Source organism: Lissotriton helveticus, chromosome 6, assembly GCF_964261635.1.
Source record: "Lissotriton helveticus chromosome 6, aLisHel1.1, whole genome shotgun sequence".
Lineage (NCBI taxonomy): Eukaryota > Metazoa > Chordata > Amphibia > Caudata > Salamandridae > Lissotriton > Lissotriton helveticus.
The window spans coordinates 2,119,636,054-2,119,660,886 of record NC_136067.1 but is presented as its reverse complement, the minus strand read 5'-3'; the positions used below and the strand labels follow the sequence as shown (position 1 = coordinate 2,119,660,886).

Sequence of the window (24,833 nt, the reverse complement as noted above, 5' to 3'; positions counted from 1 at the left end):
ATGTTGTGAGCTTACCTAAGGTGTTAAGAGGGAGCAGCTGCTCCTTTAAGTAAGAAAGAGAGCAACCAGGGGTCCTGTTGCATGTCGTATTCCGGACGCTGACTGGTGCAGATGGGCTTGTCTTTTGCATGCCCACACTCCAATAGGTGTTTAAATAGTCTCCTCCTTGGAAGACTAGAGCACCACTTGCTAGAAAGCAGCTTGTTTCCTCTCATCAGCCATCCTTTGATTGTTAGTGGTCAACATATATGGTTTAAAACCATCAATCCATTCCTACCATGGAGTTATAGGATCTCCAGGACTCAGCAAAAATAATAGGAGAACAGACAAATTATGCAAAATTTGACAAGAAATAACAAATCAAAATAAATAACGTCATCACCAATGTCAAACACTCCCAATACATTGTCCCACTGTCACAATTTCACAGTCTGGGATGCTCGCCAGACGTACAAGTTGACACCAAATGTACGAATGGAATTTTCCCCAAAATAGTTACCACAACGCAACACTGCCAAAAAACCAAATACCATGCTTCGTAGACTATTGACAGAATAAACTTTATAAGGTGTGCGCATCACTGTGGTATGGTGTGAGAGTCCAGGAAGATCAATAATCACTCAATTAGGAATAAAAGTACTTACAATAGTGGTGCAAGTGCCAATGAGTTACATACTGGTGTACGCATCACCGTAGACACACTGCAGGTAGACACGCTGAAGTGTATACATAAAGTAAATTCCCATCATGTCTACGCATCACCGTAACACACACAATAACGAACAGATAGTGTGTCACCTTAACACATGTTGTATGCCAAACAAAGAGGGCGTAGTTGTAATGTTATGTATGCGTTGCCATAAGAACGCATGCTTCCTGACATTGCAATGCTTCCCGATTAAGGAGGGTGTGGTGTCACATACTCGTCTTAACAACAATAAGTGAGCCTTAAAGTGGCTCCATTCCGCCCTTGCGGTGATGTTTCCAGATGTCACTCCTTGGTGGTGTTAAAAGCTGTTCCAATAACACCAGTCGTAATTGTAAAACTACAGCTTCCAAAACACTATTGTCAAAAATACAGCTCCTGAAATGCACAGCACCAAACCCTGAAACACTCCTGTAGGCAATAAATGGACTACAACTCCATCATCTCTATTGCCTGGATCCATGGTTGGGGAGTTGTCCACTCGTCGCCACAAATGCAGTGTATGCCGCATACAAATTTCTTGCACACAAAGCGTGAAAGATAAGTATCTTTAATAAGCGAGTCCCCAGGGCAGCTGAAATGGTGGCTGACACGCTGCCAACTGCTGTTGTTTGCCTTAAACCTCAATCACGGCAATTCTCCACATTCCAAACGAGAGAAATTGCAGCGCATAAATCATGACAGGAACTAGGACCGAAAAAAGACGGATCCCAATTCTGGACACCAGCTAATGTAGATTCAGCAGGTCTAGCATTGGCTAGCGGATCTCAGAGTGCAGCCTGGGATGTGTCCTCTAAGTCTTGGGCCCTGGGATAGAACTATAAACTGACTGATGCACCAGGCATCCATCTCCTTTAAGCAAGTTGCATTAGTCGCCAATGTAGTTTTTTCAACTGAGGTTAGAGACTCCACTAGAGCTGTGAATGGCGGGTCGGTGGCTGGTTCGCGCAGTCCACTGTGGATGTATTATTGGTATTTTTATTTGGCAAAAAAGATAATTTACAACAAAGCAAAATTAAAATAGATCTAAAGTTAATCTCCATTTTTCTAACATGGTACAATAGTTGGTGAGCTCTCAGTGGAATAACTGACAGATTTCACTGGTTTCCCTGATCATTTTAACATCATCCCATTTGTCCGAATCCTCTTGAAGTTCTCTCAGATCCTTCCTGCTAGTCCGCCCGGTCGTAGGCGGTCATACTTTGGGCATATCTCGTAGGGACCCGCCTGAGTGTGAATTATTTTTATTGTCCTTTCTCTGTACTTCCTTTACATTTGAAGACATCACAAGTCCCATATTATGCATTGTTCCAAATCACAAATTATATATTGTCTTGAAACAATTTTAGACATTGTACCTCTCAGAAATATTTTCATTCATTTGGTGCCTCCCAAATTATCGATGCACCAACACCTCCTATTCTTGTATCTCTATCTAACCTAGCAAGATGCCAGGCTGTGGCGATTCTTTCTGGCGAATATCACAGTGAAAGAGGAAATCCAGTTATTATTGTATTTAGAGGATTATAAATATTACAACCCTTCTCTAGCTTATACCCTTCCTGCCAGGCAGAAGGCTCATTACTGATGATGCTGCCTTCCCTCGGCTGCTACATTTGGGCTTTTGACTTCCCACAACATTTAGCTCAAATTCTCCTCAGTCGTATGCATGATCAAGACTGCATATCAATTTTCTGCCTCCACGATGTAGCACTACCTATTTCATGCACCCGGCATATGTGGTACTCTTACCTCTATGAATCCCACTCCACCCTCTTTGACCTTGTTTTGGGATCCACTAATGTGGCTTCTGTTGAAAGCACCTTTTTTAGCCTCCTCAGTGATCTTGTGGAGCTCTTCAGGTGCCCCCGCACACTCGTTACCACTAGATTGTCTTGTGTTGATCATCCTAGTGGGGCACGTCGTTACAGGGTTTCTCCTAAATAGACGATGCCTTCCAGCCATGTTTGAATCTCCTTTGGCTTGTGGTGCCCACGTGTGAGGTGCAGTTTTGGACTCTCATCTAGAAGTGCTCAAAGTGTCTATTGCTTTGTGAGATGGCGGTGTCAGAGAAAATACTTGAAATTGGTAGGTAGAAAGCACTGTTTTGTTCAGAATGCAGGACACAACAATAAAAATCAGAGCCTACCTTGAAGAATGGATAAAACATGTCAATTCTGCACCATCATAGAGATGAATTTATATGTTGTTTTTTGACCACATGTCAGTTCCTGTGCTCAGTGGACAAGCAGCGACGGCCATGGGTCACATATTCAGCCATGTCTGGCTCTGTTGCCAGCAGAGTTTCTATTCTGGGACTTGTGTAGGCATTACAATCTCAGCATGCAGAAACCACAGCTGGGTGAGGTGTTGCACATGACATGACACACAGGCATGTGTTTCTCCTGTTCTTCATCATCCTGTGCCTCCTGCTGCCAAGCTTCTATGTTCACTTAATGCACAGCACCCTGTCTCCCGATGCTCACCAGCCAGTGTCCCTCTGATGCATAGCACTCAGTCTCCCCTGATGAACAGCAGTGAGTGTCCCTCCGATGCATAGCACTCAGTCTCCCCTGATGAACAGCAGTGAGTGTCCCTTTGGTGCATAACACTCAGTCTCCCCTGATGAACAGCAGTGAGTGTCCCTTTGATGCATAACACTCAGTCTCCCCTGATGAACAGCAGTGAGTGTCCCTCTGATGCATAGCACTCATTCTCCCCTGATGAACAGCAGTGAGTGTCCCTCCGATGCATAGCACTCAGTCTCCCCTGATGAACAGCAGTGAGTGTCTCTTTGGTGCATAACACTCAGTCTCCCCTGATGAACAGCAGTGAGTGTCCCTCTGATGCATAGCACTCAGTCTCCCCTGATGAACAGCAGTGAGTGTCCCTCTGATGCATAGCACTCAGTCTCCCCTGATGAACAGCAGTGAGTGTCCCTCTGATGCATAGCACTCATTCTCCCCTGATGAACAGCAGTGAGTGTCCCTCTGATGCATAGCACTCAGTCTCCCCTGATGAACAGCAGTGAGTGTCTCTTTGGTGCATAACACTCAGTCTCCCCTGATGAACAGCAGTGAGTGTCCCTCTGATGCATAGCACTCAGTCTCCCCTGATGCACAGCCACCTGTGTCTCTCTGATGCATAACACTCGGACTCCCCTGATGCACAGCAGCCAGTGTCCCTCTGATGCATAACACTCCGTCTCCCCTGATGCACAGCAGAGAGTGTCCCTCTGATGCATAACACTCAGTCTCTCCTGATACACAGCAGCCAGTGTACCTCTGAGGCATAACACCCAGCCTTTTGTGATGCACAGCACCAATTGTCCCAGCATAACACTCAGTGTGTCCTATGCATTGCAGCCAGTGTCCCTCTAATGCATAACACTCATCCTCCCCTGATGAACAGCAGTGAGTGCCCCTCTGGTGCATAACACTCAGTCTCTCCTAATGCACAGCAGCCAGTGTCCCTTTGATGCATAACACTCAGTCTTCCCTGAAGCACAGCCACCTGTGTCTCTCTGATGCATATCACTCAGTCTCTCCTGATGCACAGCAGCCAGTGTCCCTCTGATGCATAACAACCAGCCTTTCATGATGCACAGCACCAATTGTCCCTTCGATGCATAACAGTCAGTGTCTCCTATGTATTGCAGCCAGTGTCCCTTTGATGCAAAACACTCAGTGTCTCCTATGCATTGCAGCCAGTGTCCCTCTAATGCATATCACTCATCCTCCCCTGAAGCACAGCAGCTAGTGTCTCTTCAATACCTTACACTCAATCTCACTCAGCCAATATCCCTCTGATGCATATCACTGACTCTCTCATGATGCACAGCAGCCTGTGTCTCTCTGATGCATAACACTGAGCCTCCCCTGGTGAACAGGAGTGAGTGTCCCTCTGATGCATACGTCTCAGTCTCCCCTGATGCACATCAGCTTGTGTCCCTCTGATGCATAGCACTCAGTCTCCTCTGATGAACGGCAGGGACTGAACGGCAGTGAGTGCCCCTCTGGTGCATAACACTCAGCCTCCCCTGATGCACATCAGCCAGTGCCCCTCTGGTGCATAACACTCAGTCTCCCCTGATACACAGCAGCTTGTGTCCGTCTGATATAGAACATCAGCCTCCCCTGATAGACAATAGTCTGGGTTCCCTGATACACAACCGCCAGTGTCCTTCTAATGAATAACATTTGTCCTCACCTGATGCACAGCACCGAGTGTCCCTCTGACATACAATAGTCAGTCTCTCCTAAAGCACAACATTCTATCACCCCGATGTCCAACACCGAGCCCCTCAGATACACAACAGCCAGTTGTTATGTTTCCCAACCTAGGCCTAAGTAGCAAAGCGACCTTTTACCTCCCTTTGTCCTACTTTGCTCTGCGTAACTGTTCTAGCACTGACCTTTTACAGAGTTATGTGCTGAATAAATGTCAATTGGTTTCCTTGAAACTAGCCTCATTTATTATACATGAGGATTCTTAGTAAAATCCCCTGCGCGGGACGTACATAACAGGATTAACATACTCTGTACAAAAGTCATTGCTATCTTCATCCTGGGGTGAGAGAGCTACTTTACATAGTTGCAATTATTGATTTAGACTCATTTACATATTCATACTCACCACATATTGATTGTGGTAGGAACCCTGAGGCTACCTTTGTGGCATAAAAGAACCGCGCCTTCTCTAGGTAACTAGAGGAGAGGCTTCTGCGATGACCCAAGACACGGAGGTCCCTGCATGCTGAAGCTTCAACACGCAGCGGTCTGACATCCCTCGCGGGGTGTCCAACTCGTGACCAAGACAGGGTGCTTCATTCTCTCCCATCAGGTAATAGGGTTCGCTCTTTCCTAGGGGATCCTTGGCTTTACACCTACATACATACTAGGTACACTTAGGGAGGGTTTGCATCGTAGGAGTATGCTTGATTACTGTCATGTTTATATACCTGTATATATCCACTGTTTTAGCACCATGGTAGAATTCTACCTTCTATTTACCCTATTGGTGCTTTTAATCTCTCACGTTAGCTTCTGTCTATTGATCGTCGCAGTAAACATGTTGTATACTGGAATGACACTAGTTCAATAAGTTTTAATTGAAAACATCCCCAACATTTATTCCGTGTACCTCTCTGAGAAGTAGTGAGCACAATTGACTTAGAGATAAGTGCTGTACTGTTCCCAAAGGGTCAGGGTTGTCATGTTCAGTGTTTGCCAGAAACCTTTCACTCCTTGGTAAGGTTAGGGTGCTTATGGTGGTACTGTGAGCTAGCTGGTCTATAGGCTGACATATCCTGTGGGGGTGTCCGGAATCAGTCTAGACACCAATCCCTTCGTTTATGTTGTCCACCAAACCCGCAGATCCTATGTATTTTAGAAAAATACATGACACCGTGTCCATCTGATGCATACCTCTCAGTCTTCCCTGATGCACAGCAGCTTGTGTCCCTCAGATATAGAAGATCAGTCTCCCCTGATACACAATAATCTGCGGACCCTGATACACAACCGCCAGTGTACTTGTAATGAATAACACTCGCCCTCCCCTGATGACCAGCAGTGAGTGCCCCTCTGATGCATAACACTCAGTCTCCCCTGATGAACAGCAGTGAGTGTCCCTCTGGTGCATAACACTCAGTCTCTCCTGATGCACAGCAGCTTGTGTCCCTCTGATGTACCACAATCAGTATCCCCTGATACTCATCTGCCAGTGTCCTTCTAATAAATAACATGGCCTCCACTGATGCACAGCAGTTCCTCTTATGAACACACCCAGTGTTCCTTGATGCACAGGATCCAGTGCTACTCTGAGACGAATTACCCAGGTTTCCTTTGGACCACACCACCCTGTGCCCCGTATGTAGGGCTCTCCTAGGTCACATGGCTCCTTTCTTCGAGTGGTTCACCATCCTATGCCCCACTGATGCACAGCGCCCTGAGCATCCTGCTTCACATGGTTAGCTATGACTATGGGTCTATGCGGCTTGATGACTGCATGTTGCTATTCACAGAGCATGGATGCCTGTGTGTCTACTGGGCTGTGTTCCAATGGGATTCGGTGGTGTGCTGCCTGTGTGCCAGTTCCATGTTTTAGTGTGAATGTGTGGCCATGTGCTTTGTGCCTCGGTGTACATACTCCATTGAAAAGTCAAACCTCCTGGGTTCACCCATGTTTGCTTTGCTTAAGGATTGCTCACATGTTTTTCTGTTTGTCATTTGCAGCTTGTGCCACTGCTCTCTCACTAGTGGCTGCTGTGCAGACCTCGCCTTAGCTCTCTGTGGGAACCCATCTCTCCTAGAGCTGAACCTCAGCCGCAATGAGTTGGGCGACTCCGGGCTGATGCAGTTGTGTCATGGACTGAAGCACCCAGAGTGCAGGATTGAGAAGCTGTGGTAAGTGATCAGGGACTTGTACTTTCATCCTTTTTGTGCTTCTCTCACCTTCCAGTTGCAGTCACTTTCCTCCAACTCTGCTTCACTCAGTTACATGTGTGATGTCACAAGTGACATCATTGATGATATAGATAGTGATGCTGTGTGTCATGGCACCAGTAACATTGCTTATGACATAACTAGTGATGCAGTGTGTGATGCCACCAGTGACATTGTTATTGATATAACTACTGATGCTATAAGTGATGAGATCACTAGTGAACTACCCAATTGCTTTGGGCAGTTAGGGGAAGCACACATTCATACAGTCACTCATATGATATATGTTAGAAGTAGTATCACTCAGTAGTAGTGCACCAAGTATACTAATGTAACTTTTGAAATAGGTTAGTATGCGTGTTTAACTCCCATAAACTCTTTAAAACACTCACTCCCGCTTGATGATGTCATCAGTGATGTCATTTGAGATGTCATGAGTGATGCCACTAACCATGTCACGAGTGATGTAATATGTGAGGTCTTAAGCAGTGCATTGCGGGGACGTAAGTTATAGTAAGCTCAGGTAACTATAACTGCTGATTTTCACCGGTTCTGTATGAGTGAAATCAGAGCCTAACTATAACATCCCTGGTTCTGTATGAGTGAAATCAGAGCCTAACTATAACATCCCTGGTTCTGTATGAGTGAAATCAGAGCCTAACTATAACATCCCTGGTTCTGTATGAGTGAAATCAGAGCCTAACTATAACATCCCTGGTTCTGTATGAGTGAAATCAGAGCCTAACTATAACATCCCTGGTACTGTACGAGTGAAATCAGAGCCTAACTATAACATCCCTGGCTCGTGAAATCAGAGCCTAACTATAACATCCCTGGTTCTGTACGAGTGAAATCAGAGCCTAACTATAACATCCCTGGTACTGTACGAGTGAAATCAGAGCCTAACTATAACATCCCTGGCTCGTGAAATCAGAGCCTAACTATAACATCCCTGGTTCTGTATGAGTGAAATCAGAGCCTAACTATAACATCCCTGGCATCCAGTGAAGGGCGCGCGTTCTAAACATTTGTGAGTATTAAACATGTATTCGAAGGTACTACATAAGTTAAAATAGAACACCTTCTATACTAATAATGAGTAATACAGTTTCGTACATATATTATGTTAGTGGCTGTGTAACTGTGTGTATCCATGCGAGTGGGTGTCTGAGTGCCAGCATGGGTGTAGCTGTTTGAGTGACTGTTTGGTTCAGTGACTTGGTGTGTGAGTGGTTGTATTGTAAAGTGTCTGTGTGAATGGATGTATGGGCGAGTGAGCAGATGTGTGAGTGCTTGTATGGATTTGTGAATGGGTATGTAAGTGGTTTTGTGGGTGTGTGAGGAAGTGTTTGAGTGCATGCATGGGTGAGTGAGCTGCTGTGTTGAGAGGCTGTATGGGCAAGTGAGTGGGTGTGTGAGTGGATGTATAAGTGAATAATTGAGTGTGTGAGCAGCTGTTTGGGTGAGTGTGGGGCTCTGTGAGTGGCTGTATGGGTAAGTGACTGGTTGTATGAGTACTTTATGGGTGAGTGAGTGTTGGTGTGAGTGCCTGTATGAGTACTTTATGGGTGAGTGAGTGGGTGTTTGAGTGGCTCTATGGATGAGGGCGTGGTTGTGTCAGTACTTGTATAGGAATGTGAGTGGGCGTGTGAGTGCTCCTGTGGATGATATCATTAGTGATGTCATTTCAAATGTCATAAGTGATATCTTCAGTGATGCCACTGACCATGTCATGAGTCATGTAATATGTGAGGTCCTAAGCAGTACATTGTGGAGGTGAAGTTTTAGTTAGCTCAGATAAATATAACTGATGAACTTCACTGGTTTTGCCCTGCGTATCTATCCACATTGAGTCGACCGTTTTTTGCAAGACCTCTATCCAAGTAGAATACTTTCAACTGGCTAATTAGTAAGTCCTACCTCGTGGGGTAAATGTGTAGTGCGTCTCCAACACTACAGCTTCATAAAAGACACAGAGGAAATGTCTCCAGTGACCTTGTGTGTCTGTAACTTTGTGAATGTGATTCTTGCACAAGCGTCTTCAACAGATAACTTTGCAAAGTGGAACTACAGAAAAAAACACACTGGGCTGATTTGGACTTCAAGGAAGTACATGCTTTTATTTTTCTACTATGGGGAGGGGGTCCCCGTGGCTACCGTGCCCGATTTCAGCCCTGGGGACCCCATCCCCCGGGGCCTGGACTTTTATTAATGTATTTTTATTTGATGGGGGACCGTGCAGCCCCCATCTGTGGGCCTAATTCAGCCCCTGGGGCCCAGCCTTTATTTTTTAATTCATTTTTATTAGGGGAGGGGGACCCCATTCACTGGCCATTACACTATAGGGGGGGGTGGCATGGCCCCCATCCCCTGATGTGGCCCCAGGGACCAAAGCCACAAACTGCTTTTTCCGCACTATCATGCACAGTAAAATGCATGTTAATGAATGCTCGTTTAATGATAAAATATAACCATGAGCTATATGACCATTCAGCATCTCACAGCCCGGTATTATGTTTCTCACAGAAACCTGGGCTGACACGTCTGCGGTCATAGACATTAGTGCTGCTTTACAGGCAGAATATCTGATCTCGACTTGAAAGAGAAGGTAAAGGAGGCGGAGGGCTAGTCCTCATATACAAACACTCTTTAGAGTTTAGAACTGATTGGAAAGCCCTCTCTTATAGTTGTAAAATAATCAAATTAAACTTCACTGCCTTCTGGTCTACAGACCTCAAAGGGCCCAGGAATAACGTCTTAGAAGCTCTTAGGGACTTCCTTGAGGGGAGTGCCCAATTTGACAACTTCACATTATTAGAAGATTTCAGCTTCCATTTAGATGACTCCAGTAACGATGACACTAATACTTTAATTGGCGATTTGACGTGCCTCAATCTGAAACAAATGGCCCATGACCCAACTCATATTGTGGGACATGCGCTTGATGCTATTTTTTACAAGTCTCCTAGAGTTGCAATTGCTTGGCATCCTTCTGGTTATGTGGTCTGACCGCATGGAGGTTCCATGTAGCTTTTGTAGTAATCAAACGACCGTAGTCCCTAATTCTACCAAACAGGATAAATTGGTCAGGCTATGGAGCAAAGTCACTGGATCAGACCTAATGAAGAACCTTGAGTTCTCCCAAACTCCCCTCACAGATGCACCTGACATTGCAGCTTCGGTTATTTTAACTGGATACCAGAAGCAGCAAATAAATTGTCCTCGCTTAAGAAAGTCATCAATCGCTGATTGTGCCCATCAGCCCCTGGTTTTCTGAGAAATTAAGGGAATTAAAAAACACTTGTCGTCACCAGGAAAGGATCTGGAGAAGTAACTATGTCCAGAGGAAAAGCAGAAGTATAAAATTACTGAATCAGGAATATAGAAGTTTGATAATTTTTGAGAAAATCCGTTTATTAAGGAGAAAATCAGATCTGCTGCCAATTCATCCCGGGAGTTGTTCCAAATGGTATTTGGCCCTTTTACTCCCTCTGTTTCTCCTACAGCACTCCCCTCTCAACAGATTTATGGCAACTTAGCGACTTTCTTCAGAAATGAAGTTGAGGAGGTTTTCAATTACCTTATCCTCAACAACAGGACTGGTTACAACTCAAGCTAGCACTTGACCAGACCAAATCCAACTGGCTTAGTGAGTTTCCATTAAATCAATGGGGTATCACCCACAGAATCAAAGGACCTGGGTATAAATGATATAAAAAAGGTGGTCCTTGACATTAATTCGAACAAAGCTTACATGAGTATCATTTGTGTCTTGACAATGCGATTAGATCTGCATACATAGATTCAAGCAAGATGAGGGAGATATACTAGAATTGATGTTGATTGTATGTACATTGATTGCAATGAACAAGCAAACGTAAGAATAGTACCCTAAACTGGCAGTTTTGGCCTGAAAAAAGAAAGATAAATTGTAACCACACTCTGGGTTCTTGTTATATCAAAATTTACATATTTATTTACATCTTCATAAAACAATTATGATTATAAACGGCGCAAGAAACTATCAGAGTATAGTCAGTGAAAAGAAAAAAGTGTGCTCTTGTGATTTGAAGAAGAAAAGGAAAAATAGCAGTTATAGTGTACAATTGTAATATTTACATAAACAAAAGCGGGAACAAACTTCCGCTATCATATAGACCTGTCCGCAACAACTGAAAAAGGGGAAATGGGAATGGACTGAGGGAGGTACAGGTACATAAATGGAAAACAGTCGACGTTTCGACCCTGGTGCTCCAGGGGTATTTGGGACCTCGTCTGCGGGTCTTCTTCAGGACAATGATGGTGGGGTGGGGGGGAAAAAAGGGGGACTTGGCCGTGAACCAGCCGGTGGTCTGGGTCAGACACCAGTGATGCTGGTCAGGTTGGACCTCCGTCCAAGCTTCTAAGAGGTAGGTCACCTAATATATTGGTGGTGGTCTGGGGTCTGTGCGCGGTTTCCTGTACTCACCACACGCCAGTTGAAGTCCTCCGCGATATCCAGCCCTTTGAAATATTTCTTAGAGGTATTTTGGGTACCTCACGCCACGAACACAGACGGCAATTGGAAGTAAGACCGTAGCCATTAATTTTGGACTGCTACCAGACCTCTAAACAACCTCTAGAGGCAACGTCGGTATCATACAGCAGCACCCATATCAGGCGTTTTACAGGGCTACATCAACCGGATTGCCCGCGGGGGCACCGGTAGGACTCCCCAACAGTCCACACCAATGGCTTTACCGAAACGATCAGGCTGAGTGCTAAACTGGGAATAAACCCGAACCACCAGACCCCAGACCACCACCAATATATTAGGTGACCTACCTCTTAGAAGCTCGGACGGAGGTCCAACCTGACCAGCATCACTGGTGTCTGACCCAGACCACCGGCTGGTTCACGGCCAAGTTCCCCCTTTCCCCCCCCCCCACCCCACCATCATTGTCCTGAAGAAGACCTGCAGCCGAGGTCCCAAATACCCCAGGAGCACCAGGGTCGAAACGTCGACGGTTTTCCATTTATGTACCTGTACCTCCCTCAGTCCATTCCCATTTCCCCTTTTTCAGTTGTTGCGGACAGGTCTATCTGATAGCGGAAGTTTGTTCCCGCTTTTGTTTATGTAAATATTACAATTGTACACTATAACTGCTATTTTTCCTTTTCTTCTTCAAATCACAAGAGCACACTTTTTTCTTTTCACTGACTATACTCTGATAGTTTCTTGCGCCGTTTATAATCATAATTGTTTTATGAAGATGTAAATAAATATGTAAATTTTGATATAACAAGAGCCCAGAGTGTGGTAACAATTTATCTTTCTTTTTTCAGGCCAAAACTGCCAGTTTAGGGTACTATTCTTTCGTTTGCTTGTTCATTGCAATCAATGTACATACAATCAACATCAATTCTAGTATATCTCCCTCATCTTGCTTGAATCTATGTATGTAAATGTAAATGTAAATGTACAGGAATTTATATAGCGCAAATCACTGAGCGGTTTCTAAGCGCTTGCTTAGGGAACCCGTCCTGGTATTCCCCTGTGAGATAACCCCGGCAGGGTATCCGCAAGGTGAAAGCCAGGCATCCCGCCGCGAGGGGCCGTCATTGTCAAGACACAAATGATACTCATACAAGCTTAGTGAGTTTCCAGCTATCTCCTCAGAACGTATGATCGAACTTCTAAAACTAACCAAGTCCGGATCCCCCCAAATCCTTGCCTTACTAGAGTGTTGCACAATATATCCGACTTTATTGTACCTTCACTTTCCTCGCTGCTCAATAATATTCTAAAAACAGATGTTTACCTATGGAATGGAAAAAGGCATCCATTCTGCCTCTTCTAAACAAGCAAACTCTTGACTTGGCGGAAAAAATAACTACAGCCCGATATCGAGACTTTCGATCTGCTGGTTCTCCTATTGGGTGAACATCTAGGTCTCGAGGCCCTTTCTGAACTGCTGGAGTGATGGAGAGGCTCTGAGGTGCAGAGGGAGGTTGTTCCAGGTCTTGGCCGCCAGGTGGGGTAAGGAGCGGCCTCCGCTGTTGGTCCAGTAGATGCGACGTGTTGCTGTAAGGAAGAGGTATTCGGAGTTTCCTTGTGAGTAGGTGGCAGTTCATTCGAGTTTTGGGGTACGCAGTCCTTCGTTGTGTAGTGCCTTGTAAGTGTGGATGAGCAACTTGAACTGGCGTCTCTCCGCAGCTGGTAGCCAGTGAAGGTTTCCGAGGTGAGGGATGATATGAGTCCGCCTCTGGAGGTCAAGGTTGAGCCTGGCCGCAGTGTTCTGGCTAGTCTGGAGTTTCATCTTGAGGTGGGTGGTAGTTCCAACATAGAAGGAGTTGCCATAGTATAGCCTACTGGTAACGAGAGCTTGCGTGACATTTCACCTGGTATTGGTTGGGAGCCATCCGAAGACTTTCCTGAGCATTCGATGGATGAGGAAGCTGTCGGAGGAGACGGCGCTGACCTGCTTCTTCACGGAGAGCTGTCTGTTGAGGATTATGCCTTGGTTGCAGGTGTGTTCGGTGGGTTTGGGAGATGGGCCTAGCTCAGGTGGCCACCATTCGTTGTTCCAGATGTTGTCTTGCCTTTCATGGAGAGTACTTTTTTCTTGTCGGTGTTGAGTTTGAGACAGTTGTTGGTCATCCAGGTGGCCATGTCTTTAAAGCATTTTTGGTACCTGTCCTTAGTGATCATTGCGTCATAAGTCCGGAAGAGAGTAAGTCGGTATCGTCCACGTACGAGATGAAGTTGAGTCTGTTACTCTTGACGGTGTTTGCTAGGGGTGTTATGTATACATTGAAGAGAGTTGGGCTGAGAGATGAGCCTTGAGGTACACCGCAGGTGATGTTCTTAGGGAGCAAGGAGTAGGGCTGGAAGACGACCTTATCCGTTCTTCCTGTAAGGTAAGATGCCATACACTTGAGGGCTGCTCCTTCGATGCTGATCTGGTGGATCAGCTTTCTGCATTTTGAATTCCTCTGTGAACCAGTTTGGGTATTATGTTTGTTTTTTGGGGTTAGTGGGTTTCTGCAGTGCGACCTTGTCAGTGCTTGCCAGGAGCCAGTTCTCGAAGTTGTCCACCACTTGTTCTGAGTCTCTGGTGGTGGTTGTTAGAGGGCATTGAGGGCGTTGGTCCATCATTGTTCTGATATCTTAGCCCAACTGCACCATGTTTGGCTTATGGTGGAGGCAGGGGTTCTGGGGGAGATCCAAGATGACAAAGTAGATGCAGTGGTGGTCAGTCATGGTGAGCTCCTCGGGTGGGTATATTTCATTCTGTTGCTGGCTGAGAATATAGGTTTGAGTGGGTGGGGTCAGTGACCAGCTATTTTAGTCCGAGGTTGACCATACTTTCTAGGAGGTCTCCTGCGGTAGCGTCTTCTGTGTTATCAAGGTGAAAGTTGATGTCTCCTAGGAAGATGTACAGATTTGAGTCGATGGCGAAAGGGGCAATGAAGTCGGTGAAAGCTTTTCAGAAGGCAGGGCGGGATCCTGGGGGTCTAAAGGCAAGGGTACCTCTGATGGTGGTTTTGCTGTTGGTTTGGAGTTGGAAGTTGAGGTGCTCTCTGAAGGGGGTGGAGTCATCCGTGGTGCTAGAGCTTTCCTTGCAGATTATGGCGTTGCTGCCTCCGTTTCTGATGGATCAGTCTCGGTGTGCGATCTTCTAACCATTGGGGGGGACTGTGGCAATGTCTAAAGTATATGAAGAGTTCAGCCAGGTCTCTGTAATGGAGATGGAACCTGGGGTGTGGGTTATGATGGTGTCCCAGATTTCCGCTGCGAGTTTTCCCAGTGAGCAAACGTTGCTCAGCAGGCAGTTGATCTTTCTGGAGGTGTTAGAGATGGCCTTGCTGGTGGTTGGATGCAACGCAGTGTGGCTGGAGGACGTGGCATGAGCTCCCATTGTCTCAAATTAAACTCTGAAAAGACAGAGGTTCTCCTCTTCGTGCAGGATACCTCCTTCTGGAACAATTCTTGGTGGCCTCAAGTCCTGCGTTCTTTTCCAATCCCAGTGACTAATACAATGAATCTTAGAAACATTTTTGACACTATTCTCTCTGGATCAAACCAATCATTTGACTTCCTCATGCTTCCATATTTTAAACATTTGAAAAACATTCTTCTTTTCTTACCATTTTAACTACAGAAGACAGTGGTCACTTTTCTAGTGCTATCAAAGCTAGATTATTCTAATACCATCTATGTGGGAGCCCAACAGTGTGTTTTGGGAAGACTCCAGAGCCTGCAACATGCAGCTATAAGGCACTGAAAAAGATAAAAAAGTTTAAACCCATTTTCAAAGCTAGGGCAGAACTCCACTGGCTGCCTGTTAAAAAGAGAGTTGCCTTTAAGGCACTCTGTATTTATTGACTATAAAACATTGCATCTTCAGGGCCCTGACTTTCCTAAAAACGAATTTTCATAGTACACGCCATACAGATAATTGCGCTCATCCACAACCAAGAAAGTGCCTGTTCCTTTAATTTCAAAGCTTCTTTGGTAGGTAGAAGCTTTTTCCACATCACCTCTCGCCTCTGGAACAAATTTCAAAGCACTTAAGGAATATTTCTAAATTCCTTGCATTAGAAAGTCACTAAAAACATTGTTGTTCCCTTTCTTTTTGTAAACTTTAAATGCTGGCTTCCTCTTTCACACCACAGGTAGCGCCAAGGCGCCCTAGGGCATACGTCATGCTTTACAAAATGTTTAAATCAAATTAACCCCCCCGGGCCTGACCTTTTTATTCTGGGTTCCCCTCAGGGGACCCATTGACCTCTGTTGGGGACCACGGGGAGAGCCTGAAGGACCCTGCGGTCTCAGCTGGTTCCCTGCCTCCTGCAAGAGCAGGCATTGCTCTGATAGACATGGGGCTGCTGAAAGGCAGATCCCTATCTTTCAGAGCAATATTTTTATCTGTCTCCCTGCATGCATATTTGCATGCAGCGAAACAGATTAAAACTCCCCTTTCTACAACCCGGAGCTGTTTGACAGCTCTGGCTTACAGAACGTGGAGTTATGTTTGCTTTTGTTGGTGGGAGGTGCTGGCTCCTACCAAGCATAGAAACAAATATCTCCTGAGGGTGGCCACCTCGTTAGGTAGAAGGAGCCAGTCCTTGGTTGTGGCAGTCTTCAAGGCCATAAATGGCTCCAAAATGGGGCGGCCCCCTCAATCGTACAATTTTTCCCCGGGAGGTGGTGTTCCCTGGGGGTCCGTGATAGACCTGCTACATTAATTAATATCAGCCCTGGGGAGGTGGCAGACCCTGGGGCTGTGGCTGGGCTACGCGTACCCTTTTAAATTCATTAAATTGTCATGGGGTTGCTGCCCCCGGGGTGCGGGTGGATCCAGCGGGCCCACCTGCATATATATTTTGTGTTAAGCCCCGGGAAGTGGCGGTCCTTGGGGCTGCGGGGGGAGCATGCGTGCCTCTCCACTTTAATTTTTCATGATTTGCCCTGGGGAGGTGGTGGTTAACCGGCATTTATTTAAATATTTGCCCTGGGGGAGGTGGTGGTACTTGGAGCATGGGAAGTGCCCACCAGCACTCCCCCTTCCCTGGTGCCCGTGGGACCTGGTCTAACCAGGAGCTAATCATTAGTGAAGCACAGGAGTCCGTACTTCTGTTTTTGTTTTTTTGTTTTTTAAAGGTGTCATGGATCCAGTGGGTCTTCTGCCAAAAATGTTTTTTGCCATGAGAGGATCCTTCTGGGACTCCACCACCACATCTAGGGGGTCAAGGTATTCCTACCCCGCCCCCCCCCCCCTTCTCTTTTTTAAATGTTTTTCTTTGGGACTCGGCTGAAGTCGAGTCCCAAGATGGGTGCCAACACTTCATGTTTGAAGTGTTGGCAGCCAATCAGAATTGAGAACAGTGGCATTTGGATCCTCGGAGGGTCCGCATCCCTATATATACAAATTTGAATTTATTTTAATATCTCTAAAACTATTGAACGGACTTACACCAATTCACCAAAAGGTCCCTATTTGGACCAACATCCACCTTTCTGCCAAAATTGGTGTAATTCTGTTCAACAGCTGTAGTTGTTTCTAGAATTCCTATGGGAATTAACATGAGAAACACGTTTTTTTAACCCCACCCCTATTTCTCGACCCTCACTTGATGGATCTATAACTTTCCATGCACAGTAAGAATCATTGCAGCAGTTTTTTGGGTACAATTCGTGAAGATTTGTCTACTGGCGCCCTAGATATAGTCAAGTCAAAAAACTCTTTTCCTATTGAAACATGAGCTTAACTATAACTATACACTGGTGACCGCCAGTAGGTAATACATATATATACACACACTATTACTCTACAAACACATATACTTATCTTGACTATACTTACCATGTGTGGTAAAAGCATAGTCATGATGAAGACTTGCGTTGTAAAACCTGCGTTGTAATGGCATGCTTAGTAAAAGCATGCGTTGTGATGACATACATCCCTTACCATGTGTGGTAAAGGCATAGTCGTGATAAAGACTTGCGTTGTTAAGGCTGCATGGTAAAGGCACTGCGTGGTTAAAACATCCTTGTAAATGATGAAAACCATTCAATACAAGTGAGAGAGGCACAGATTGCATGGCTCTGGCTTCGCTTCATTTCTTAACACATGTAAATGCTTTTTCTGGTGCTCGTCTGACCAGTCATGTCTCTCTATGTCCCATGAAGGTTGGCTTCATGCACTCTCAGTGGATCGTGTGGTGCAGCCCTCGCCTCAGTTCTCAGCACCAGCCAAACTCTCACAACGCTCTGCCTTGGAGAAAATGAACTGGGCGATTCTGCAGTGATGCAGCTGTGTGAAGGACTGACCGAGCCAGGCTGCAAAATTCAGACATTTGAGTAAGAATCCATCAATTATTATGTTTCACATAGTTTGTCAAGTGTATCCCAGCATCTTGGCTGCACCCTTTAGACCTCAGCTGACTATTTACCTCAGAGGTACCCTGCTCTGTCAAACTCTGTGTATGGTCACTCAAAGTGTCCTATGTCCTCACTGGAGCCTCCTCTGGCTCCGCTGATGGAAGACATAGACCAACGGCTCACGGGCATCAGGCCATCGGTCTAAGTACCTCAGAGTGTCCACTATATTTAAGGCAAATGTTCAGATGAACTTTTTTGTGGTTTGGTGTTAGCCAAGACCTTTTGATTTTGTTAAACATTTTTCTGAAAAATGTACTTACCAAGTGGACTTGTAGCCGTCTCCTTTCATTTATTGCTCTGTTATTGTGTCATGCATTTTGATTCCCCCAATCCAGAAAACAGAAAGGGGCACAGGGTCAACCTTCTTCAGGCATTGGCTTGTTTCACTGTGAGTGACAGTGTTCTTCTCCTGCACGAGGCACTCCTACCTACCAAAATAGTGTACTTCAGTATCACTTCCGCCTGTTGTGCTTGATCTTGGGGATGTGGCCCGCCCAGCCCCTTCATGCTTTGCCTGCCTTTGGAATGAGACAACAGTGGTCCAATTGGAAAGTCCACCATGCGGATAAAGATAAATGAATCAACTTATCCTGATTACTTTTTCAAACAAACCCAATTCATATAACTTGCAGATGGGGGTAGATATTATTTCTGAAAGTAGTGAAGAATATGTTATTGTTTTATACATTTTACACGCAAAGAATACACATTTAAATGACTTTTTTCTGTAAAATCTTGTATCTGTCTTCACTCTGCGTGTGCTGTTTGTGGTAATAGCTAGTACCTGTCTTCACTCTGCATGTGCTGTCTGTGGTAATAGCTACTACCTGCCTTCGCTCTGCGTGTGCTGTGTGTGGTAATTGCTAGAACCTGCCTTCGCTCTGCGTGTGCTGTGTGTGGTAATTGCTAGAACCTGCCTTCGTCCTGCATGTGCTGTGTGTGGAAATAGCTAATACCTACCTTCACTCTGTGTGTGCTGTGTGTGGAAATAGCTACTACCTGCCTTCGCTCTGCGTGTGCTGTATGTGGTAATAGCTAGTACCTGTCTTCACTCGGTGTGTGTTTTGTGTGGTAATAGCTAGTAACTGTCTTCACTCGGTGTGTGTTTTGTGTGGTAATAGCTAGCACCTGTCTTCACTCGGTGTGTGTTTTGTGTGGTAATAGCTAGTAACTGTCTTCACTCGGTGTGTGTTTTGTGTGGTAATAGCTAGTACCTGCCTTCGCTCTGCATGTTCTGTGTGTGGTAATTGCTAGTACCTGCCTTCCCTATGCGTGTGCCGTGTGTGGTAATAGCTAGTACCTGTCTTCGCTCTGCGATTGCTGTGTGTGGTAATAGCTAGTGCCTGCTTTCACTCTGCATGTGCTGTGTGTGGTAATAGCTAGTACCTGCCGTCGCTCTTTGTCTGCTGTGTGTGATAATAGCTAGTTCCGGTCTTTTCCTTCTGTCTGCACTGTGTGGTAATAGTCAGTACCTGTCTTCACTCTGCTTGCGCTATGTGTGGTAATAGCTAGTACCTGTCTTAACTTAGCGTGTGCTGTGTGTGGTAATAGCTAGTACCTGCCTTCCCTATGCGTGTGCTGTGTGTGGAAATAGCTAGTACCTACCTTCGCTCTGCGTGTGCTGTGTGTGGAAATAGCTAGTACCTACCTTCGCTCTGCGTGTGCTGTGTGTGGAAATAGCTAGTACCTGCCTTCACTCTGCGTGTACTGTGTGTGGAAATAGCTAGTACCTACCTTCGCTCTGCGTGTGCTGTGTGTGGTAATAGCTAGTACCTGCCTTCGCTCTGCATGTGCTGTGTGTGATAATACCTAGTTCCGGTCTTTTCTCTCTGTGTGCTGTGTGTGGTGATAGCTAATTAGTGTTTTCACTCTGCATGTGCTGTGTGTGGTAATAGCTAGTACCTGCCTTCGCTCTGCGTGTGCTGTGTGCGATAATAGCTAGTTCACTCTGCGTGTGCTGTGTGTGGTAATAGCTAGTGCCTGTCATCCCTCTGCGTGTGCTTTGTGTGGTAATAGCTATTACCTGCATTTGCTCTGCGTGTGCTGTGTGTGATAATAGCTAGTGCCTGTCATCACTCTGATGTGTGTGCCACTGGCGGGTTACTGTCTCTCACTCTATTCAGGTGTGCGAGCCACTGATTGGTTACTGTTTTGACTCTACATGTAATGTGTGTGCCACTGGTAGGTTACTTTCTTACCTATACATGTGATGTGTGAGCCACTGGTGAATTACTGTCTTGACTCTACATGAGATATGTGTGCCACTGGTGAGTTATTGTCTTACCTCTACAAGTGATATGTGTGCCACTGACGAGTTACTGTCTTCACTCTACATGTGATGTGTGTGCCACTGGCGAGTTAATGTCTTACCTCTACATGTGATATGTGTGCCATTGGTGAGTTACTGTCTTACCTCTACATGTGAAGTGTGTGCCACTGGTGAGTTATTGTCTTACTTCTACATATGATGTGTGTGCCACTGGTGAGTTATTGTCTTACTTCTACATGTGATGTGTGTGCCACTGGTGGGTTACTGCCTTCCCTCCACATGTGATGTGTGTGCCACTGGTGTGTTGTTGTCTTACTTCTACATGTGATGCGTGTGCCACTGGTGAGTTAGTGTCTTACTTCTACATGTGATGTGTGTGCCACTGGTGAGTTATTGTCTTACTTCTACATGTGATGTGTGTGCCACTGGTGAGTTAGTGTCTTACTTCTACATGTGATGTGTGTGCCACTGGTGAGTTATTGTCTTACTTCTACATGTGATGTGTGTGCCAATGGTGCGTTACTGTCTTCACTCCACATGTGATGTGCTGTTTTCTTCCTCTGCAGTTTGTGGCTCTGCTCCCTCACTGCCCCCTGCTGTCCTGGTCTGGCCTCTGCTCTCATGGCCTCTCCAGCTCTCACTGAGTTGACCCTCTCAGACAACAACCTGGGAGATTTTGGGCTGCGGCTCCTGTGCGATGGACTGAGGAATCCAGGCTGTAGAGTACAGAGGCTGTAGTAAGTAAACACACTTTTCCGTTGAATGACCTTTGTATCCCTTGTGGGAACTCACCCTCTCATTTCTCATCCCACCATTTACCTCTTTAGTTTACTCTTCCCTAACTCGAGATGTCGACCTTGGCTGGTAGGTTACTCCAGGCGCTCCTCGAGTGTCACTCACTACTTCGTATTTAACATGAACATCTTTAGTCACAGCGCTCCCTCAATCGTGATAACTTTTCTAACGTCCCACTGTCTATAGAGAAGCTCTGTGTCATGAGTTGCCTTGGAAGGATGTCCTTTCTTGGATAGCTAAGAGTTATATCCTGCCATATTGTTCATTTGGAATGTTTCCACCAGTGCCCTGGGATCACCAATGGTCACTCATGACGCACTTGCATCTAGGTTCACAGGTTGCGTGTAGCAGACCAGTATGTATTGGAGTCCCCCAGGGATCTATCTTGAGCCCTATGCTCTTCAATCTGTATGTCACCCCATTGGCCAAGATAATCGGGTCCCAAGGGTTTGAGGCCGTCTCGTATGCAGACGATACCCAGCTGCTGATCACATTTGGCCCAGACCCAACTGACTCAACGATCCGGTTTAAAAACTGTATGAACCACATTGACAGCTGGATGGGCAAAAATAAATGACAGTTAAACAACAGCAAAACCGAGATGATTTTGTTCGGCAGGGCCGAAGATTACTGGTCAAGCAGCTGGTGGCCCCAGACACTCGGCCCCTGTCCATCCCTAAAACAAACTATCTGCAATTTGGGAATTACCATCGACAATAAGCTTTCCATGAAACCCCCTGTGAATTATGTACTGGACACCTGCTATGCCATCCTACGGAAATTACGAAAAATCTTCAAGTGGCTACCAACTGAAACCCGGAAGCCACTGGTGCAGGGCCTCATTGTTAATCACATGAACTATGGAAATGCCTTATAGGCCTCCATAAATGAAGATCTTTTCTCCAAACGACAGATTCTGCAGAACACTGCAGCCCGATTAATCTTGGATCTGCCTCCTAGATCGCCATCCGGTCCCAACCTGAAACTTCTTCATTGGCTTCCAATTAGGAAGAGAGGGCAGTATAAAATCCTGTGCTCACACATAAAAGCTTTTATGGCACTGGCCCTGGTTATCTTGGAAAAAAATGGATAAAATACCAACCTGCTAGAACTCTTAGATCTAGCTCCAAACTTCTCTTACTTCCCCTGCGGGTTCGCACTGTGCGTAACGGAAGCCGATATTTTTCTTACCTTGCCCCTCACCTTTGGAACCAGCTTCCGCCCTACCTTCCGCACATCCCAGACAACTGACGTTTCTGTAGAGAATTAAAAACATGTCTGTTCTCTAAATGAAATGAGACAGAACTCAGGTAGTGGAAGGGTCTGCTAGCGCCTTGAGGCCTAACGGTGATCTGTGCGCAATGCAAGACTTTTTGACTTTGACTTTCTGTGGGTTGTTGCTCTCGTTTCAGTGTGATAACCTCTTCTCGTTTGAAGATCCCTCTCTACTGCAGGATGCACCTCGTGTGTTTATTGCTTCCCCCGCAGTGCACTGGACTCCACTGGTCTGATAACCTGCAGTCACTGGGATATTGGATTATACTGGAGAGACCGAGGCATGTTCATCTTTTCCCCAGTTGGAGGCGCCTACAAACTCCCTCAGCAACTCCATGGTCCTAGGACCGGCATCAATAACAAAGTGTGTTTTGTGTGATTTTCCTTCTGTGTGGTGGACATGTGACCTTATGCGGTACGTTCTTGGCGAGGACACATTGTATTGCACTACAGGTTTGCGTGGTGGTTGAATGTCAGAAGGTTATAGACGTTAATAGTGTCACACACAAATATCAAAAGTAGAACAATAACTACCAAATATTGTGACGGTGAGTATATGCAGTTAAGTAGACATTCATTCACCTTAGCCCACTTCTATGTAGACATTCATTCACCTCAGCCCACTGCTGTGTATTCTGAAGACATAGGGTCAAGCCATATGTAGTTGGAGTTGAGTGTAGTAAACCCATCTGTACACTCCTTCTCAGTATTCTGCCTGCTCTGTCTTTGCATCAGGGTGACGCCCATTGTTGACTCTCTATCGTGAACCGTCCCCAGGGTGCGCCCTGGTGAGTCCATGAATCGTCCCGGGGTGCGCCCTGGTGAGTCCATGAATCGTCCCCAGGGAGCGCCCTGGTGAGTCCATGAAGCATCCCCGGGGTGCGCACTGGTGAGTCCATGAACCATCCCCAGGTTGCGCCCTGGTGAGTCCATGAAGCGTCCCCGGGGTGCACCCTGGTGAGTCCATGAACCATCCCCAGGGTGCGCCCTGGTGGTGAGTCCATGAAGCGTTTCGGGGTGCGCCCTGGTGAGTCCATGAACCGTCCCCAGGGTGCGCCCTGGTGAGTCCATGAATCGTCCCCAGGGTGCGCCCTGCTGAGTCCATGAAGCATCCCCGGGGTGCGCCCTGGTGAGTCCATGAACCATCCCCAGGTTGCGCCCTGGTGAGTCCATGAAGCGTCCCCGGGGTGCGCCCTGGTGAGTCCATGAACCGTCCCCAGGGTGCGCCCTGGTGAGTCCATGAAGCGTTCCGGGGTGCGCCCTGGTGAGTCCATGAACCGTCCCCAGGGTGCTCCCTGGTGAGTCCATGAAGCGTTCCGGGGTGCGCCCTGGTGAGTCCATGAACCGTCCACAGGGTGTGCCCTGGTGAGTCCATGAAGCGTTCCGGGTTGCGCCCTGGTGAGTCCATGAACCGTCCCCAGGGTGCGCCCTGGTGAGTCCATGAACCGTCCCCAGGGTGCGCCCTGGTGAGTCCATGAAGCGTCCCCGGGGTGCGCCCTGGTGAGTCCATGAACTGTCCCCAGGGTGCGCCCTGGTGAGTCCATGAACCGTCCCCAGGGTGCGCCCTGGTGAGTCCATGAAGCGTTCCGGGGTGCGCCCTGGTGAGTCCATGAAGCGTCCCCGGGGTGAGCCCTGGTGAGTCCATGAAGCGTCCCCGGGGTACGCCCTGGTGAGTCCATGAAGCGTCCCTGGGGTACGCCCTGGTGAGTCCATGAAGCGCACCCAGGGTGCGCCCTGGTGAGTCCATGAAGCGTTCCGGGGTGCGCCCTGGTGAGTCCATGAAGCGCACCCAGGGTGCGCCCTGGTGAGTCCATGAAGCGTCCCCGGGGTGCGCCCTGGTGAGTCCATGAAGCGTCCCCGGGGCACCCCCTGGTGAGTCCATGAAGCGTCCCTGGGGTGCGCCCTGGTGAGTCCATGAAGCGCACCCAGGGTGCGCCCTGGTGAGTCCATGAAGCGTTCCGGGGTGCGCCCTGGTGAGTCCATCAAGCGTTCCGGGGTGCGCCCTGGTGAGTCCATGAAGCGTCCCTGGGGTGCGCCCTGGTGAGTCCACGCAGGAGTTTAACCCTTGACTGGATGTTTGCTCCGGCTGCGTCATCAAGCGGAGAGGATGGTCTGAAGCAGCAGCCTGATCACCCCTGGACCGGCTGCTGGAGAGCCCTGTTGCTGAATCTGCTCACTGACATCTGCTCAGGACGACTCTAATCCATGTCGGATCTGGAGCTTCCTGGAGTCTTGACAGAGTATCTCTAATCAAAGTCCTTTTAATCGCCTGATCCATCCTGGATGTGACCGGTGCCGGCTTGTGTTCTTGGTGCCCCCACACTCTGGGGGAGGCCTGGGGTCTGGGAGGCGCCTGTTGCAGGGTCCATCTTGGAAGACGAGGAGCTTTACCTGTCCTGGAGAGGAGACCCTGAG

At 47.0% G+C, this 24,833-nt stretch overlaps 1 protein-coding gene across 1 annotated transcript in view; it reads left to right on the top strand.

Moving 5' to 3' along the window:
• Window positions 1-24,833, top strand: part of LOC144764094 (NACHT, LRR and PYD domains-containing protein 3-like) — a 96,142-nt gene that overhangs the window by 9,605 nt on the left and 61,704 nt on the right. Inside the window, exons 2-4 of the mRNA XM_078650259.1 lie at window positions 6,943-7,113; window positions 17,828-17,998; window positions 20,915-21,085. Coding sequence (XP_078506385.1) covers window positions 6,943-7,113; window positions 17,828-17,998; window positions 20,915-21,085 — 513 coding nt within the window. The remainder of the gene's footprint in view (window positions 1-6,942; window positions 7,114-17,827; window positions 17,999-20,914; window positions 21,086-24,833) is intronic.